Consider the following 19,290-nt stretch of genomic DNA (forward strand, 5'->3'; position numbering starts at 1 on the left):
AAATAAGGGAAGACAGTAAACCCTAAAACCCTTGCAAAATTTTAAAAGTTAAGCAAAACGGGCTAGGGTTTCTAAAACCGTTGGAAATTTAAAAAATACAGGGTGGAGGCTATGGTTTCAAGAACCTTAGGGATTTTCATAAATTGCCTTATTAGGGTTTAGTTTCTATAAACCCTAATTTTGATCTATTCAACTTTTTAGAAGATCAATTAATACCAATGATCGGTTTTATATGTTACAAAAAAATCTTATTTTGGCAGAAAAACATAAACCCTAAGTTCACATGCACCTTAAAGGATCTATGCTCTCACTATGATTTGCAAACAACAACTGAATACCAAGAACCCAAAAGTACATTGTTATTTTTAAAATAGCAAATGAGTTATAAGAAAATCATAATTTTAGTTTATTATAGCAAATAAACTAATATTCCTTATGTGCTGGTCTTTAAAAAGAAAGCACTAGCAATCTCATGCCTCTAATGGCTCACACCCAAACCCTAGTAAGTTGGAGGCTTAAGAGGATGGAGGAGGAAGAAGGAACTTTTTAGATTTTCTCTTTATAATGAAATGAATTCCGAAAATCATAACTCAAAGGGTTTATATAGGTGATAGTGAGGATAACGATAATTCATGTTCCTTTTAGATAATCCTAATCATTTTGCTTTCCCCCTAAAGCATCCAAGTTTCCTTAGAGCCAAATAAAATATGTATAAATCCTCTAAAACTCCTCTAGAACCGTCCCTTGTATGGGAGGTTCTAGAACTGGTCAATGTTTAACTTTTAAACATTGTCACCTTTAGACCTCCACTTTTAATTAATCCAATTAATCCTAAAATTCATTCCAATTAATTTATGATTAATTTTTAATTAAACAATATTATTTCTAATTAACATACTATTCTCATAATGTGACAACCTATATTTTCCAAAAACATTGTAACGCTCAAAAGTCAAATACGACAAAATTAGCCTTAAAAATTAAGTATTCAAATATCTAAGTTGAGGTGTATCAAATATTAGATAACGTGTCAAGGTTTCCGAAAACATAAACAACGCTCAAAACCGGATTATATTGAAGAAATTACAACCGCTCGTATATTTACGACACGCCGTTAAAACATTATTTGACGTAAAAAGAAAAATCTCAATAATATGCATTCTAGCCTTAAGTATCTAAACAAAAATCGTAGATCTCTTCGAAAGGTGAGCGTGCATAAAAAGATCGCCCAAATTGGACCTCGTATGAAGAAGTTACGAAATTTCAAAGTTTCGTAACAGTAGTAGAGGGCTAAAAACTCGAATTGAAGATCGAGTGTAAATTAGCTAACGCAATCTAAATGAGAGTTGAAGATCTCCGCAATAGGAGCAAATTGATAAAAAGACAAACGGAAACCGACGCCGAATAAAGAACCTATAAATCTTTAACGAACTTTAGGAGGCCCGGCCTATTTAAACTTATGTCATTAAAAATAAAGTCAAAACTAGCCGACGGAGTCTAAAGGAAAGTTATAGAGCATAATCTCACCTACGCGTGGATATAACGAACACGAAAAACGGAGCTCGTACGCAAAAGTTACAGAATTTAGAAGAGGACAGGCCAGATTACGCCCTGCGTACTCTGGGAGTACGCCCCGCATACTAGACCCAGAGTCGAGTCCCATCGGCCCGCCCAAGCTACGCTTAGCTAGCCAGGAGTCGTAAGCCATGACGCATTTCTACGCCCAGCGTAACGAGGTACGCGCTGCGTACGTGAGTACGCCCCGCGTACTCCAAAATTACGCCCCGCGTACTCACTCTTCCAGCACTATAAATAGATAGCATGAGCTTCGAGTTTTGGCACACCTTCACAATCCCTCAGCCATTCTCCTAGTTCCAGATACCATTTCTTTACCTTGGTTTCCACACTCGAGCCCCCGATGAAGGATCTACACTGCAGAGATTCCCGAGAACCCGAAGACGCAACTTTCCACAGTCGAAACTCTGCTCAACTCTAACCTCTCTCTTCAAACTTAACGGGTGAGTTCATACCCCTACTTTTCAATTCTTTTTCATGTTTTAGGGGGGAAATACAAGTACATTACACGTTAAAGAATCGTTTTATAAACATAAAATGAAATTTCTATCTTCGAATATCGATACAAACATCTTATGTATACAAGAGCTATTATGTCACTAAGTTATTTCTACTAAATGGAACATACTATCTGAAAAACTATAATGGGTATACTTAACAAGTCAGTCCAACATTTTTCATATACATCTTGAAAAACGTAAGACTTTCAAAAGAAGTAAAGTCATTTCACTATAAATCTACTTATACTAGGCAATGTGAGATATTCAAACTTCAACGTACATTTTTGTATGCACTTCAAGTCCTGTATTATATACCATAATCTCTTGGAGGGAGAGCATGATACTTGTGTATAGATCTATACAGGATTGACAATCCCGCACCTAAACTATTAGCTATAGTTAGACCGGCAGGTCTGGGGTGACAAATGTCATAACACTACAACACCTGAAGAATGTTGTTATAGGCCGTCAGTGTCAATAGTATGGTTATAAAACTCACATAAAAGTATAAAAACAAGTTTGGTTTACGAGATTCATATATGCATTTCAGTTTTCCATTTTTATTTTAACACAAATTTTATTATTCTTATTCAAATATGAAAAACACTAACGCACTCCAACACGGGAAACTTTTCAAATCATTTATAGAAAATATTGAATTTCTGAAAACCTCGTTCATCGATTTACTATTAAAAAGGACATACTTTTCAATGCAAAACACTTACGAACTCACCAACTTAATTGTTGACATTTTTTCGAAACCACTTGTATTTCTCAAGGAACCAGTAATACAGGTAACCACCAGCTTTTGGAGAAGGGAACACTAAGGATGTTTTATTATTGAACATTTATCATCTCATTGTAATATTCTTTTGCTAATATGTATAACGCAACAACATACGTTTTCATTATATATATGTGATGGTTGTGTTACTTTCTTTACAATATTCAATGGTTGTGATACTACGTGAAGTCATCCACCCCCGAATGTTTCCGCCATTCTGGTTTGGGGGTGTGACAGATTGGTATCAGAGCATTGTTTATAGTGAACTAAGTATATCGAACCACATACGATATACAAACTATAAATGCAAAGGGGACCAAAAACCCTCTGACGAAACATTTTCATGAACAAAATACTTTCTTTTAAAAGATATACATTTTTACATGCCTGCATAAATCTCGTATCATAACAAGTTTTACTAAAAAGTATTAAGGCAAGTTACGACACTACGATTGAGCCTCGGGGTATGTAATCAGGTCAAGAATAAATATAGCCTGATCAACTATATTTATCCTGGATTTGACCAATGTACGTCGAGGAATGGTCGTAGTAGTCAACAAGCCAAAAACTTATAAAATCTAGATTCGCTAAATTGAAATACTATAAGTCTATTGTTAGAAATAATTGAACGTTAAAATATTTGCGCTCCGTAAAAATATAGATAGGCATAGGAAGTCATTAAATAGAAATTTCTTTCCTTATAAAAATCTCATACCTCTATCCCAGTACAGACAAATGGCCGGATTTCCTTTACCGGGAGACCCCTACTACCTAAACCAGGGTAACGGCGGCTGGATAGAAGAAGACCTGGAGGAAGACCCAGAGGAAATCGAAGAGGAGGCCGAAGAAGAGTTCGAGGAAGTAGTCGAAGAAGAATTCGAAATTGAAGTCGGAGAAGAATACGAAGTCGACGAGGAGATCGTGGAAATTTCTAGCGGAACAGACTCCGAACCGGAAGTAATCAACCCTTCCATCCCCCATCCTTCCGTAATCAGACCATATCAACCGGGACCCATTCCCATCTGGGGAAGCCACCTCTACTACTGGAGCCGTCAGCAAGGTGTACGCCCTGCATTCGGCATGTGTCGGGATTTTTACAACGTCATCGGGGGAGGCTCGGCTGATCGAGCACTTCCTGTTGTCGTGAACGCTATAGCTAACCAGAACTACTAGGCAGACCAACAAGCAGCCAGAGTTCGCGAGATCAATGCTGCTACCCAAGGTAACGCCGCTGACATCCGCCGTTTGGAAGGACTACATGAGAATACCCAAATCTACACGGGGACACTTCAGAACCAAATGATAACAGCTCTAGATGAAATAAGAGAGATGAAAGAACAACAAGCAGATTTCGAGAGGTGACTGATGGGAGTCAAACGGTCAGATGCCGAATCCAGCTCCAAACGCCACAAGTAGAGTTTGTTTAAAGCTCCAACAATTTTGATATAGACTAGGACCTCGGATAAAGTTTTTCTCTTATTTTCTTTTGTATCTGTAAACGGAGACCTCTAGATAGGTCAAATTTTCCTAAAACTAGAAGCATAATGTAACACACCTTAGGTGTGACATATATATAAATATGCAGTACTTCTTTATATACCTCTCGAAACCTCTGAAATTAACTAAATTGTTGTATCTAATTTGAAACCAAAAACTAAAGTCAAAACAAATTACAAGATACAACTAACCCTCAACTACACGATTGTCAAAACATTAGAAACTTATAGTATTCGTTCTTATTTTCTCTACCAGAATATGCCTCCTCGTAGATCAACACGCAGAAACTCAACTCCAGCACCACCTCCACCACCTCCTCCAACTATGGATGCGGCTATGTTCCAAACTGCTGTAACAGCCGCTGTAACCGCAGCGATGGCTCAAATGAGCAACAATGGGTCAGGAGGAGGAATAAACAGCTTTACAAATGGCCCAAGCGAAGGCCGTTCCGGAGCCTGCACTTACAAAGACTTCACCAATGGAAAACCTATTCCCTTTTATGGGACTGGGGGAGTATTGGCGTTGTCCCAATGGATAGAGAAAATGGAAGCCGTATTTGAAATTTGTGCATGCCCTGAAGAAAGCAAAGTAAAATTTGCTGCCTGTACATTCTCTGAACGCGCCTTGACATGGTGGAACGGCCACGTCAAGACACTAACCCTAGTGGTGGCGAACTCCATGGGTTGGGAAAACTTGAAGCAAATGCTCCTTCGGGAATACTGCCCAAGAGGCGAGATTCAGAAGCTTGAACAAGAATTGTGGAACCTTTCGATGGTAGGCTCGGACATCGCAGGCTACACCAACAGGTTCAGCGATTTGATAACACTTTGTCCAGGGATGTTGATTCTAGAAAGCCAAAAAGTGGAGAGGTACATCTGGGGATTATCACCCCAACTGCGAGGAAGTGTGTTAGCTTCCAAGCCCATGACCTTCGACAGTGCCAAGGAACTGGCGCAATCTCTCGTTGATCATGGCGTCTACCAAGGAGTCACGACTATCGTAGCTGAACCAACCAAAGGGAACAACGACAACAATAACAATGCCAACAACAACAGAAAGAAGAAATTCTGGAACAAGAGAAAGGGGCAAACCTCACAAGAACCTTCAAAGAAACAAATGGTGGCGGTTCATGCTGCTACTGCTCCCGCCACAACTCCTACAACCCCGACGCCAACAAAACAATATGCAGGGAACTTGCCAAAGTGCAGCAAGTGCAACTACCATCACCACAGTAATTGCCGCGAGATGTATTGTAAGAACTGCGACAGGAAAGGGCACACTGCCCGTTTCTGTAAAGCGCCAGCGCGGCCAGTCACTCAAGTTCCTGGTACTGGGGTAAGCCAAGCATGTTATGGATGTGGAGAAACCGGGCATTTCAAGAGGGACTGCCCCAAGACAAGGAATGTTGGTGGTATTGGGAGAGTGCTGGCGATAGGTCAAAATGAAGCAATAACTGATCCAACAGTAGTTACGGGTACGTTTCTCCTCGACAACATTTATGCATGCATACGCTTTGACTGCGGTGCGGAGAGAAGTTTTGTGAGTCATAAATTCAAACATCTACTTAACCAAAGACCCCAACCACTTAATAAAATATTCACTGTAGAAATGGCTAATGGAAAAACAGAAAGCACAAGTGATATGTACGTAGGGTGCACATTAAATTTAAACGAACACTTATTTCAAATCAACCTTATGCCCATTTCGATAAGGAGTTTTGATGTAATCATCGGTATGGACTGGTTGAGTCTTCACCATGCCGACATTCTTTGCCATGAAAAGGCTGTTCGTCTCAATCTGCCCAACGGTGAAAATCTTATCATATATGGAGATAAACCTAGTTCAAATTTGCAAATCATCTCCTGTATTAAAGCACAAAAATATCTTCGCAAGGAATACCATGCCTTTCTAGCCCACGTAGTAGACCAGAAGCAAGAACTAAAGAACATTGAAGACATTCCAGAAGTCTGCAACTTCCCAGACATTTTCCCAGAAGATCTCCCAGGAATCCCACCGGAACATCAAGTCGAATTCAGAATCGACTTAATCCCCGGAGCAACCCCAGTAGCAAAGTCACCTTACCGTTTAGCTCCAGCCGAGATGCAGGAACTGTCCAGTCAATTGAACGAGCTGTTGAGCAAGGGATTCATCAGACCAAGCTTCTCACCATGATGAGCACCAGTCCTATTCGTGAAAAAGAAGGATGGGTCTTTTCGCATGTGCATCGATTATCGAGAACTGAACAAACTGACAATCAAGAACTGATATCCCCTTCCACGTATAGATGATCTGTTCGACCAACTACAAGGAGCGAGCTACTTCTCAAAGATCGACCTAAGATCTGGTTATCACCAACTACGAGTACTGGAAGGAGACATCCCCAAAACGGCTTTCCGAACACGATATGGTCACTACGAGTTTGTAGTAATGCCCTTCGGATTGACAAACGCTCCAGCAGTGTTCATGGATTTGATGAACAGAGTATGTTGTCCCTTCCTGGACAAATTCGTGATCGTGTTCATAGATGATATACTCATCTATTCTAGAAACCAGGAAGAACACAGCCAACATCTCCGCCAGATTCTGGAAACATTAAGGGCAGAGAAACTTTACGCAAAATTTTCCAAGTGCGAATTTTGGATTCGAGAGGTGGATTTCCTAGGACACGTAGTAAGCAAGGAGGGAATACACGTGGATCCCTCGAAGATCAAGGCAATAGAGAGTTGGACGATTTCAAGAACCCCTATAGAGATCCGACAATTTTTGGGACTCGCCGGATATTACCGAAGGTTCATACAAAATTTCTCCAAGATTGCCAAGCCACTCACCACACTAACTCAGAAGAATGTGACCTTCGACTGGGGAGAAAAACAAGATGCCGCGTTTCAAACGCTAAAACGAGCATTATGTAGTGCGCCCATCCTAACCCTGCCAGAAGGGACGGAGGACTTCGTGGTTTATTGTGATGCATCAAACCAAGGACTCGGGTGTGTCCTGATGCAACGAGGGAAGGTCATCACCTATGCCTCAAGACAACTAAAGACGCATGAAGTGAACTACACAACGCACGATCTTGAGCTAGGAGCAGTCGTCTTCGCTCTAAAGATATGGAGACACTACCTCTACGGCACGAAATGTACGATATTCACTGACCATAAAAGCCTTCAACATATCCTCAACCAGAAAGAACTCAACATGAGACAAAGACGGTGGGTAGAACTACTAAGTGATTACGAATGCAAAATTCGATATCACCCCGGAAAGGCTAATGTAGTGGCTGATGCACTCAGTCGGAAGGAGTACTCAGGTCACCGAGTGAAGTCCCTAACTATGACGATCCATTCACACCTGTCCACGCAAATCAAGGAAGCCCAAATAGAAGCCTTAAAAATCCGAAAATGTGGCAGGAGAAGCCCTAAGAGGAATGGATAAGAACCTTGAAACCAAGAACGACGGAGTTTGTTATTTCATGGATCGAATATGGACACCAAAGTTTGGTGGATTCAGAGAAATCGTCATGGACAAAGCCCATAAAACACGATACTCCATACATCCCGGCTCCGACAAGATGTATCTCGACCTCAAGAAGTTGTACTGGTGGCCGAACATGAAAGCCGAAATTGCTACCTACGTGAGTAAATGTCTGACGTGCGCTAAGGTCAAAATAGAATACCAAAAGCCTTCGGGTTTATTACAACAACCAGAAATACCCGAATGGATGTGGGAGCGGATAACTATGGATTTCATAACCAAGTTACCCAAAACGACAAGCGGACTCGACACCATTTGGGTAATTGTCGACAGGTTAACTAAATCAACACGTTTCCTACCGATCAAAGAGACGGATAAATTGGAGAGGTTAACAAGGACATACCTCAGAGAAATTGTACGACTGCATGGTGTGCCCGTATCCATTATCTCGGACCGAGATAGTAGATTCACCTCAAGGTTCTAGCAGTCGCTACAAAAAGCGTTGGGGACAAGACTAGACATGAGTACCGCTTACCACCCACAAACCGACGGCCAGAGCGAGAGAACCATACAAACCCTAGAAGACATGCTGAGAGCTTGCGTAATTGATTTTGGCAAAGCATGGGACACACATCTACCCTTGGTCGAGTTCTCATACAACAATAGCTACCACACCAGTATCAAAGCTACCCCGTTCGAAGCCCTCTATGGCCGCAAGTGTAGGTCACCTTTATGCTGGGCCGAAGAGGGGGACACACAACTAGCAAAAGGACAAGCAACTGACAACACACTTACTGGGCCAGAAATCATCAGGGAAACTACGGAGAAGATTGTTCAAATCCGAGAACGTCTAAAGGCATCAAGGGATAGACAAAAGAGTTATGCAGATAAGAGACGAAAACCCTTGGAATTCCAAGTTGGAGACCGTGTCCTATTGAAAGTCTCACCTTGGAAAGGATTAATACGCTTCGGAAAACGTGAGAAACAGAACCCCAGATACATCGGACCATTCGAGATCCTTGCCGGGATCGGTCCAGTGGCTTACAAACTTAGACTACCTCAAGAACTCCACAACGTACACCCTACCTTTCACGTATCAAACCTAAAGAAGTGCTTATCCGATGAGACCCTTGTCGTCCCTCTAGACGAAATTCCAATAAATGAAAACCTCCAATTTGTAGAGGAACCAGTAGAGATCATGGATCGGGAAGTCAAAAGGACTAAACAAAGCCGCATACCTATCGTAAAGGTCCGCTGGAACGCCAAGCGAGGACCTGAATACACCTGGGAACGAGAGGATCAAATGAAACAAAAGTACCCGCATCTTTTTCCTAATCTGTAAACTCTATCTTACATTAAATTTCGGGACGAAATTCCCTTAACAGGGGGATGATGTGACAACCCTATATTTTCCAAAAACATTGTAACACTCAAAAGTCAAATACGACAAAATTAGCCTTAAAAATTAAGTATTCAAATATCTAAGTTGAGGTGTATCAAATATTAGATAACGTGTCAAGGTTTCCGAAAACATAAAGAACGCTCAAAACCGGATTATATTGAAGAAATTACAACCGCTCGTATATTTACGACACGCCGTTAAAACATTATTTGACGTAAAAAGAAAAATCTCAATAATATGCATTCTAGCCTTAAGTATCTAAACAAAAATCGTAGATCTCGTCGAAAGGTGAGCGTGCATAAAAAGATCGCCCAAATTGGACCTCGTATGAAGAAGTTACGAATTTTCAAAGTTTCTTAACAGTAGTAGAGGGCTAAAAACTCGAATTGAAGATCGAGTGTAAATTAGCTAATGCAATCTAAATGAGAGTTGAAGATCTCCGCAATAGGAGCAAATTGATAAAAAGACAAACGGAAACCGACGCGGAATAAAGAACCTATAAATCTTTAACGAACTTTAGGAGGCCCGGCCTATTTAAACTTATGTCATTAAAAATAAAGTCAAAACTAGCTGACGGAGTCCAAAGGAAAGTTATAGAGCATAATCTCACCTACGTGTGGATATAACGAACACGAAAAACGGAGCTCGTACGCGAAAGTTATAGAATTTAGAAGAGGACAGACCAGATTACACCCCGCGTACTAGACCCAGAGTCGAGTCCCATCGGCCTGCCCAAGCTACGCTTAGCTAGCCAGGAGTCGTAAGCCATGACGCATTTCTACGCCCAGCGTAACGAGGTACGCGCTGCGTACGTGAGTACGCCCCGCGTACTCACTCTTCCAGCACTATAAATAGATAGCATGAGCTTCGAGTTTTGGCACACCTTCACAATTCCTCAGCCATTCTCCCAGTTCTAGAGACCATTTCTTTACCTTGGTTTCTGCACTCGAGCCCCCGACGAAGGATCTACATTGCAGAGATTCCCGAGAACCTGAAGACGCAACTTTCCGCGGTCGAAACTCTGCTCAACTCTAACCTCTCTCTTCAAACTTAACGGGTGAGTTCATACCCCTACTTTTCAATTCTTTTTCATGTTTTAGGGGGGAAATACAAGTACATTACACGTTAAAGAATCGTTTTATAAACATAAAACGAAATTTCTATCTTCGAATATCGATACAAACATCTTATGTATACAAGAGCTATTATGTCACTAAGTTATTTCTACTAAATGGAACATACTATCTGAAAAACTATAATGGGTATAGTTAACAAGTCAGTCCAACATTTTTCATATACATCTTGAAAAACGAAACACTTTCAAAAGAAGTAAAGTCATTTCACTGTAAATCTACTTATACTAGGCAATGTGAGATATTCAAACTTCAACGTACATTTTTGTATGCATTTCAAGTCCTGTATTATATACCATAATCTCTTGGAGGGAGCGCGTGATACTTGTGTATAGATCTATACGGGATTGACAATCCCGCACCTAAACTATTAGCTATAGTTAGACCGGCAGGTTTGGGGTGACAAATGTCATAACACTACAACACCTGAAGAATGTTGTTACAGGCCGTCAGTGTCAATAGTATGGTTATAAAACTCACATAAAAGTATAAAAACAAGTTTGGTTTACGAGATTCATATATGCATTTCAGTTTTCCATTTTTATTTTAACACAAATTTTATTATTCTTATTCAAATATGAAAAACACTAACGCACTCCAACACAGGAAACTTTTCAAATCATTTATAGAAAATATTGAATTTCTGAAAACCTCGTTCATCGATTTACTATCAAAAAGGACATACTTTTCAATGCAAAACACTTACGAACTCACCAACTTAATTGTTGACATTTTTTCGAAACCACTTATATTTCTCAGGGAACCAGTAATACAGGTAACCACCAACTTTTGGAGAAGGGAACACTAAGGATGTTTTATTATTGAACATTTATCATCTCATTGTAATATTCTTTTGCTAATATGTATAACGCAACAACATACGTTTTCATTATATATATGTGATGGTTGTGTTACTTTCTTTACAATATTCAATGGTTGTGATACTACGTGAAGTCATCCACCCCCGAATGTTTCCGCCATTCTGGTTTAGGGGTGTGACACATAACATATTAATAATTTATTTATTTTGATTTATAATTAATTTATTAACCATATAATAAATTAATAAATCGGTCTATTGCTAAAAAAACATTCTAACAAATTAGTAGGTGTAAGGGTAACCGAAAGGAACTTTGCTAATAATTCAAGATTATACTAATTTAGTTATTGGCTTAGACACTTAATCCAATAGTCTCCCACATGGATAAGTCAATAACCAAATTACATGTATAACTTTTAATTAAACAGCAAATGGTGTTTTCCAAAGTAACTGTCGAACTCTGATCCGATCATCTCATAATCCAAAATTCTGTTTCCTGATTTCCTGATTTGTGATGATGTCATAAGACTTCTAATTGAATACATCAATTTAGTCATGGTTGGGCCCAACACTATAATTTAACACCAAATCACCGAGCGGCCGAAAGATATCGCTTTTCTTGTTAAGGTAAAAGGAATTAATAAACTTTGACTCATATGCTTGTATCTTTAACTCACCAAATCGCACATGACACTGCGTTTATAACATCAAGTTACTGATGTGTTTTCACAATACCAATATACAACTAACTTGTAAATTACAATCCATATATCTCCATTATAAGAATATAAGATATTATTGTCTCAGAGTTACTTGTGATATAACCCATGAAGTAATTCTGTGAGCGGGGGTTTATCCAATACTCAAATCTCCATTTTCCAAGTACTCATGGATGTTGCAGCAACACAATTGCTATGTCTAAACTCCTTAGACAATCTACAATCCTAATCATTATAGTATTCATTCACTACTTACTTCTTAAATTATGAGCAGCTGTGGAGTTTCGATTAATCAAATTATTCAGGAAGTAATACATGTGAAATGAAACTCAATAATAAACTAATTAACTATGGTCTCAAATCTATTGAATATAAATAATCTCCATTATCTAATCACTATAATAATTACAACTTTATTTATTGTATAAGGTATCGAGTAATCAACTAACCACTTGAATTTAGCATTATTCATGCCATGTTTTGAACATTCATACTATTCCTTTATATGATTCTTCCTTTGTGAACAAATCAATAGGACATATTCCAATGATGCTCATTTCACAGTTCCAAGAATTTTATCACTATCCATGACGTGATGGAATTCCAACTTAACATGTATTAATCCCTATGCTACCAACATTCCAAAGTCTCAAAGACTGAGTCTTAAATATTACACAATATCCCGTTAGAAGTATGACAGTTGGAAGTAGATAGTTGGAAGTATGATATTTGGAACGAGATGGTTCTCAATCACATGTTGATTTTTCAATTATCTCCCCATTATTGATACATTTCCAATTTTCATATGACCATCAATTATGATTGAGAACCATCTCAATCCAGAATCATGTCACAATGGTCCATCCAAATTAATATCACACTTCCATCTGTCTACAAAAAACTAGTCTTTTGGTATAACCTTAGAATGTTATTGATAGTTATTTGGCAACTTTAGTCCTACAAAATTCTAGTCCTTTTTTTCCATAATGCTCCCATCATTTGAAAAATTAGAATAAGTGAACATTATAGCATATATATATATATAACCGATCTTATATTCGAAGCATATGAGACTCGACTCATTATATCTTATATAAAGATCTGATATCATTATAGCAGCGCCCCTAGCGCAGTCAATGGGGAAGAGCCCCTAGCAGTTATGTCCAATAACTACCATATTTTGGTGCCACTTTTGGTTTAACCAATTTAAACAACTTTTTCTTTATATATAAATAAGATTTCAATGTTCCAGGAACACGGTTAAATTGTCATATACTCGAAATCCATTCATCATATTTTCTCTATCTCTCAAGAACAAATCAAGCAAAGGTATTTTATGTGTCACAATTTGAATTAAGCCTGTAATTCCAATTGGTTTTGTTCTTGGATTATCCCATTTCTGAATTTGTATACCCTAGATAATAGGGGCAAATTACAGATTTCAAAAAGTGTTCAAAACACGATCTTTAAATCTATCCAAGTAATATATATAGGGATCGGTGTTTAAAACGAAAGTAACAATACTAAAGATTGTCTAAAAACTAGTCAATCAACCATTACACATCTTTTGAAACAAAGAGAGGATAAATTGGTACATTTGAAAGCTAGTTGACTACAAGCAGGTAAAATGTTGATCCACGAACCACAAAAAAGACCCTCTAAGATCGGACACTTGAAGTTGACTACTCAAGCCAATAATAGTTTTAGCCGCTTCAACCCATAAGGAATTAGAGTCATGAGCAAAGGCCATTGCCACTTTAACACTCCGCTCCTGGGTTCGCCAAAGAAAAAAAAACTGATGATTCTGCTTTCCTTTCTCTTTAATTCCTCTGGATTTGGGAGGACAATTTATAAGATAAGTTAGTATAAAATTTCCTTTCCTTTTTCTTCTCTTCTTTCAAATTATTAAACTCAGGAGCAATGAGTTTTTAACAATCATCGTGCTTCCTTTTCTTTTTCTCCTTAAATGAAACTATGGAGCAACAAATAAAAGAAGAGTTTAGGGCCATGTTAGGTTTAAGAAAAACAATTTTCTAAGAAAAAATATTTCATTTGTTGGGGAATTTCGAAATTGGGTTATAGGAAATCTGGATCACAAACAGGAATTGTGTGATACACTTTCCTTGTTTGATATTTCGACCCTAATTGCCTTGGGTATCACGAAATCCAAACTAGGATAATTCCTGAAGAAACAATTCTGATTTTAGGCACAAAACACAGAATCAATTTTGAGACAGAATGAAGAAGAAAGCGTCCTATCAGTTTTCTGTGTTTCAACGAAGTTATACGTTTCCCGGACTTATCCACACAACGGATAAAACGAGAACAATTTTCAACTTTGAAAAAATATGAATTAATCCTTGAATTTGCATCTTTAAAGAATGACAAATTAGTCCTCGTACTGTTCTAAAAAAAAATTCGGGGCGCTAACCTGAAACCCGACTTGACACAGTAGATCAGCGTTCGGTACTAACAATGTTCAGTAAATACAATTGTGCACTCCCACACCTCCTAACTTGTATTATAACTAAAACACTATTCTTGAAACACTTGTTAAATCCATTACACTAAAATATATTTGGTGATTAAATCACCAACAATCCTCCCCTATTTTAGTGTAACCCTGAATTAATAACCTTAAAACAAAAAGAAAACGAAACTAATGCATAAATAAAAATATCGATACGATTGAATTTTCATGCTAGTATATTACACATTTCAAACATTCGAGAAATCAAGGTATCTTAAAGATTGAACCCATCAACTCTTTTGAATATCTGAATATAATATACACATTAGTTTTACAGTCATCTCAACAAAATTACTTGACACTAATTATAAATTCGTGTGTCCCAATCCATTCTTGATCGTATAAAAGCCAAGCCCCAAGCTCTTTGAAGTGCGGCTACACTTCACGATCATATAGGTGATTCTTTTATTCATGTACCTGTATATATTTTATCAAAAGAATCATTAAGAAATCAAATTCATCCTGGTCTCTACAGGTTCAAACACACGTACCTTGGGATAGTTATAATGTGTGTTCCAATTCATATAAATAAGCTTTCCTCATTGAATTCAACCTCTAACATTGTATTAAAGGGGAATTGGGTGTCTCATTCATAAGAATTTATAAGGACTTTAAGCCCATCCCTATAATAGACTTGTGCACTAAGTCTCGCGCCAAACTCTTAGTGAGATGTTCCGCCAAATTTTGTTGTGATTTTACAAACTCAACCGAAATCACACCATCCATGATTAGATTTCTAATCATCCCATGTCTAACATCAATATGCCTCGATTTACCATTATAAACTTGACTATAAGCTTTACTCATAGTAGAAACACTATCACAGCGAATAGATAATGGTGAAATCGGTTTCCTCCACAATGGAATCTCATAAATCAAATTCTTTAACCATTCTGCTTCCTTACTTGCAGCAGCCAAAGCAATAAACTCAGATTCCATTGTTAAACTAGTTATGCAAGATTGCTTCTTAGATACCCATGAGATAGCACCTCCACCAAGCAAAAATACCCAACCAGTTGTAGAAGAATGATCTTCTCTATTGGATATCCAACTCGCATCAGAATATCCTTCTAATACCGAAGGAAATCCTGAATAACACAAAATATAATCCTTGGTTCCTTTCAAATATTTAAAAACATGATGAACCGCTTGCCAATGTTGAGTACTAGGATTATGAGTAAATCTACTCAATCTTCCCACTGCAAAAGCTATATCAGGACGAGTGCTAGTCATAGCATACATCAAAGAACCAATAGCTTGCGAGTACTCTAGTTGAGAAACTGATCTACCTCTATTAGGAATCAACTTCATGCTTGAATCCATAGGGGTGCTAACAGGTGTACAATCACTGTAATTGAACCGTTTGAGAATTTTCTCAATGTAATGTGACTGTGTAATAGCAAGTCCCTTGTTCATCTGTTTAATCCTTATTCCAAGGATTACATCTGCCTCCCCCATATCCTTCATAGAAAATTTTGAAGACAATAAATTCTTTGTTGCATTAACTTGATTCTGATCAGTGCCAAAAATCAACATATCATCTACATACAAGCAAATGATCACACCAGATCCAGATGAATCAAAACGGCTGTAAACACATTTGTCAGATTGGTTTAAAGAAAAAACCATTAGACAAAATAACTTCATCAAACTTCAAATGCCATTGTTTTGGAGCTTGTTTAAGTCCATACAATGATTTTACAAGTCTACACACTTTTTGCTCATTTCCAGGCAGAACAAAACCTTTTTGTTGTTTCATATAAACTTCCTCATCAAGATCACCATTTAAAAAGTATCACTAGATTGTGAATAGCTGCCAAAGCAAGCAACAATCTAATAGTAGAAATCCGTGCTACCGGTGCATACGTATCAAAATAATCGATACCGTCTTTTTGTCTAAAACTTTGTATGACCAGACGAGCCTTGAATTTATCAATGGTTCCATCTACCTTCATTTTATTCTTGAAAATCCATTTACATTCTAAAGGTTTAGAACCAGGAGGTAAATCAGATAACACCTAAACATTATTCTCCATAATGGATGACATCTCTTCATCAATCGCTTCTTTCCAAAACGCAACATCTCGAGACTCCATAGCTTCCTTAAAAGTCTTTGGATCAGTCTCAAGATGAGAGGAATATGAATATTGTTTCTTTACTTTATCCCTCGAACCTTCAACTAAAAATAGTTGAAATTCATCGCCAAAATTTTTCGCGACTCGACCTCGTTTGCTTTTACGAAGTTGTTGTGTTTCTAGAATTGAAACAACTTCCTTACCATCTGATTTAGGCACCTCACTTGAGCTTGGAATCAGATCTTTTGGTCTTTGAATTGAAGAATACCGCAGCTCATCAAAGATCGCATCCCGCGACTCTATAATGGTATGAATGGAATATTCCTCATTAGGTTCTATAAAATAAAACCTATAAGCTTTGGAATGTTCTGCATATCCAATAAATATGCAGTCAATTCCTCTTTCACCTAAATTTTTTTTTAGGTTCGGGTAATTTCACAACTGCTCGACATCCTCAAATCCAAAAATAATTCAAATTTGGTGTTTTCTTGTGCCAAAGTTCATAAGGAGTAACTTTGTTCCGTTTATTAGGAACCCGATTTAGCACATAATTGGCTGTGAGCATAGCTTCACCCCAAAAGCCTTCACTTAAACCTGAAAAAGAAAGTATCGAATTTACCATTTCTTTTAAAACTCGATTTTTCCGTTCCGCAACACCATTTTGCTGTGGATTGTAAGGAGTTGTGGTTTCATGAATAATTCCAACCGATTGAAAGTATTCAGAATCCATGTACTCTCCTCCCCTATCTGTCCGAAGAATTTTATAGAAATACCCAACTGTAATTCGACTTCGGTTTTATATACTTTAAACTTTTCCAAAGCTTCATTTTTGGAATGTAACAAGTATACATAACAAAACCGACTTGAATCATCAATAAAGGTAACAATGTACTCTTTATTTCCCAAGGAAAGTGTAGCATGGAAATCACATAGATCACTATGAATCAATTCCAACAATTTGGATTTTCTATTAACATTTGGAAACGATTGTTTCGTGATTTTAGTTAACATACAAGTTTTGCATTTTTCAGAATTAATGTCAAAAGCTGGAATGAATCTGGATTTTGACATTTCAATCATTATTTTAATATGAACATGTCCTAATCTATTATGCCATAACATAGAGTTATCAAGATTAGATGAAAAAGTCATACAAGTAGATTTGACATGTGATGCAAAACAACTTATAACATTTAACTTAAAAACACGATCACAATAATAACCAAATCCCACAAATATTCCACATTTAGACAACACATACTTGTTCGACTCGATCACTTGTTTATAACCCATACAATTCAACAAACCACTAGACACAAGGTTCTTTCGAACCTTTGGAACATACAATACATCAAACAAATTAATTGTTTTTCCAGAAGTAAACGTAATACTAACAACACCAGATCCTAAAATTGGCTTTGATCCTTCATCCGCCATATGTAAGACAGAACCTTTATTTACTATGTTCAACTTCGTGAACCACCGTTCATCATTACACACGTGATGTGAAGAACAGGTATCAAGCCACCATGAATCTGTATCAACCCCCTGTACAAAAGAAACTTCTGGAGTTAGTAGCATAACATTGAATACTGAACTTACAAGATCAACAGAAATTTGACCTTTGGTTGCAGATTGATCATGAGATCCATTGCCACCACCAGCACCATCTTTTCCACTACCACTTGCACCTTTCTTTCCAAGTTTCACCCGACAGTCACGTTTCATATGCCCTTTCAGATGGCATCTCCAACACACAAGTTCCTTGGAATCCTTGTACTTTTTGTTGGACTTCTTGTTGTGACCCTCATATTTACGTTTTTTACTCTTGCCCTTGTGATTAGAATTGTCTTCTTTATCACATTCAGCCGTATGAACTTGGGGCTGTCCAAAATCAGATTTGCCATTTCTAGTTCCTTTGTCATTCTCTTGATCACGAAGTCCGTCTTCGATTCCCAAGTTGAATCAAACTTATTTCTTCCTTTCTATGTTTCAGATGGTGTTTGAAATCCTTCCATGAGGGTGGAAGTTTATCAATCACACTTGAAATAGAAAAGGATTCATCCATGGACATGTTGTGTTGTTTGAATTGACCATAAATTCGTAGGATTTCATTATATTGTTCCATTACAGATCGAGAATCAACCATTTTATAATTGTTGAAATCAGAAACAATGAACTTTTTACTTGAAGCATCTTCTGCAATATATTTTGCTTCAAGTGTGTTCCATAATTCACTTGCAGTTTCAATGTTTTGATGAGTGTCAAAGAGGGAATCACACATACCATTAAGAATGTAACCAAGGCAGATGTAGTTGTCATTCTCCCATTTGCTTCTTCTTCTTATTTGTTCCAGACTTGCATCTTCAACCTCTTCTGGTTTGGGAGTAGAGAGAACATAAACAACTTTCAAAGTAGTCAACCAGAAGTGCATCTTTTGCCAACGTCTGAAATCTTGGCCCTGAAATTTCTCCAATTTGCCAAACGAAGTATTCATGTCTTTCAATGAATTGCCAGCCATCTTTTCCAGAAAACAAAATTATCAAACAAGATTGTTGGGGAATTTCGAAATTGGGTTATAGAAAATCTGGATCACAAACAGGAATCGTGTGATACACTTTCCTTGTTTGATATTTCGACCCTAATTGCCTTGGGTATTACAAAATCCAAACTAGGATAATTCCTGAAGAAACAATTCTGATTTTAGGCACAAAACACAGAATCAATTTTGAGAGAGAATGAAGAAGAAAGCGTCCTATCAGTTTTCTGTGTTTCAACGAAGTT

At 37.7% G+C, this 19,290-nt stretch overlaps 1 protein-coding gene across 1 annotated transcript; it reads right to left on the bottom strand.

Annotated features, from left to right (window-relative positions):
* Positions 1 to 16,449: 16,449 nt before the first annotated feature.
* LOC145039653 (uncharacterized) lies at positions 16,450 to 19,027 on the bottom strand. The gene is made up of 6 exons (XM_078987682.1): positions 18,550 to 19,027; positions 17,768 to 18,452; positions 17,520 to 17,611; positions 17,021 to 17,100; positions 16,856 to 16,913; positions 16,450 to 16,805 (listed from the first exon to the last, which is right to left on the bottom strand). Exons 1-6 carry the CDS (start codon positions 19,025 to 19,027, stop codon positions 16,450 to 16,452), a joined length of 1,749 nt encoding a protein of 582 aa, XP_078843808.1.
* Between the last annotated feature and the right edge of the window lie 263 nt (positions 19,028 to 19,290).

Source organism: Lactuca saligna, chromosome 4, assembly GCF_052625555.1.
Source record: "Lactuca saligna cultivar CGN05327 chromosome 4, ASM5262555v1, whole genome shotgun sequence".
Lineage (NCBI taxonomy): Eukaryota > Viridiplantae > Streptophyta > Magnoliopsida > Asterales > Asteraceae > Lactuca > Lactuca saligna.

Bases quoted from the DNA above. Each gene is read 5' to 3' on its own strand.
- LOC145039653 (XM_078987682.1), bottom strand. From the start codon at position 19,027: ATGGCTGGCAATTCATTGAAAGACATGAATACTTCGTTTGGCAAATTG. The intron at 18,453-18,549 runs GTGTGATTGATA...TGGGAATCGAAG, and splicing joins TGAATCCTTTTCTATTTCAA to ACGGACTTCGTGATCAAGAG. The intron at 17,612-17,767 runs GTATGTGTTGTC...ATGGCATAATAG, and splicing joins CAAGTGATCGAGTCGAACAA to ATTAGGACATGTTCATATTA.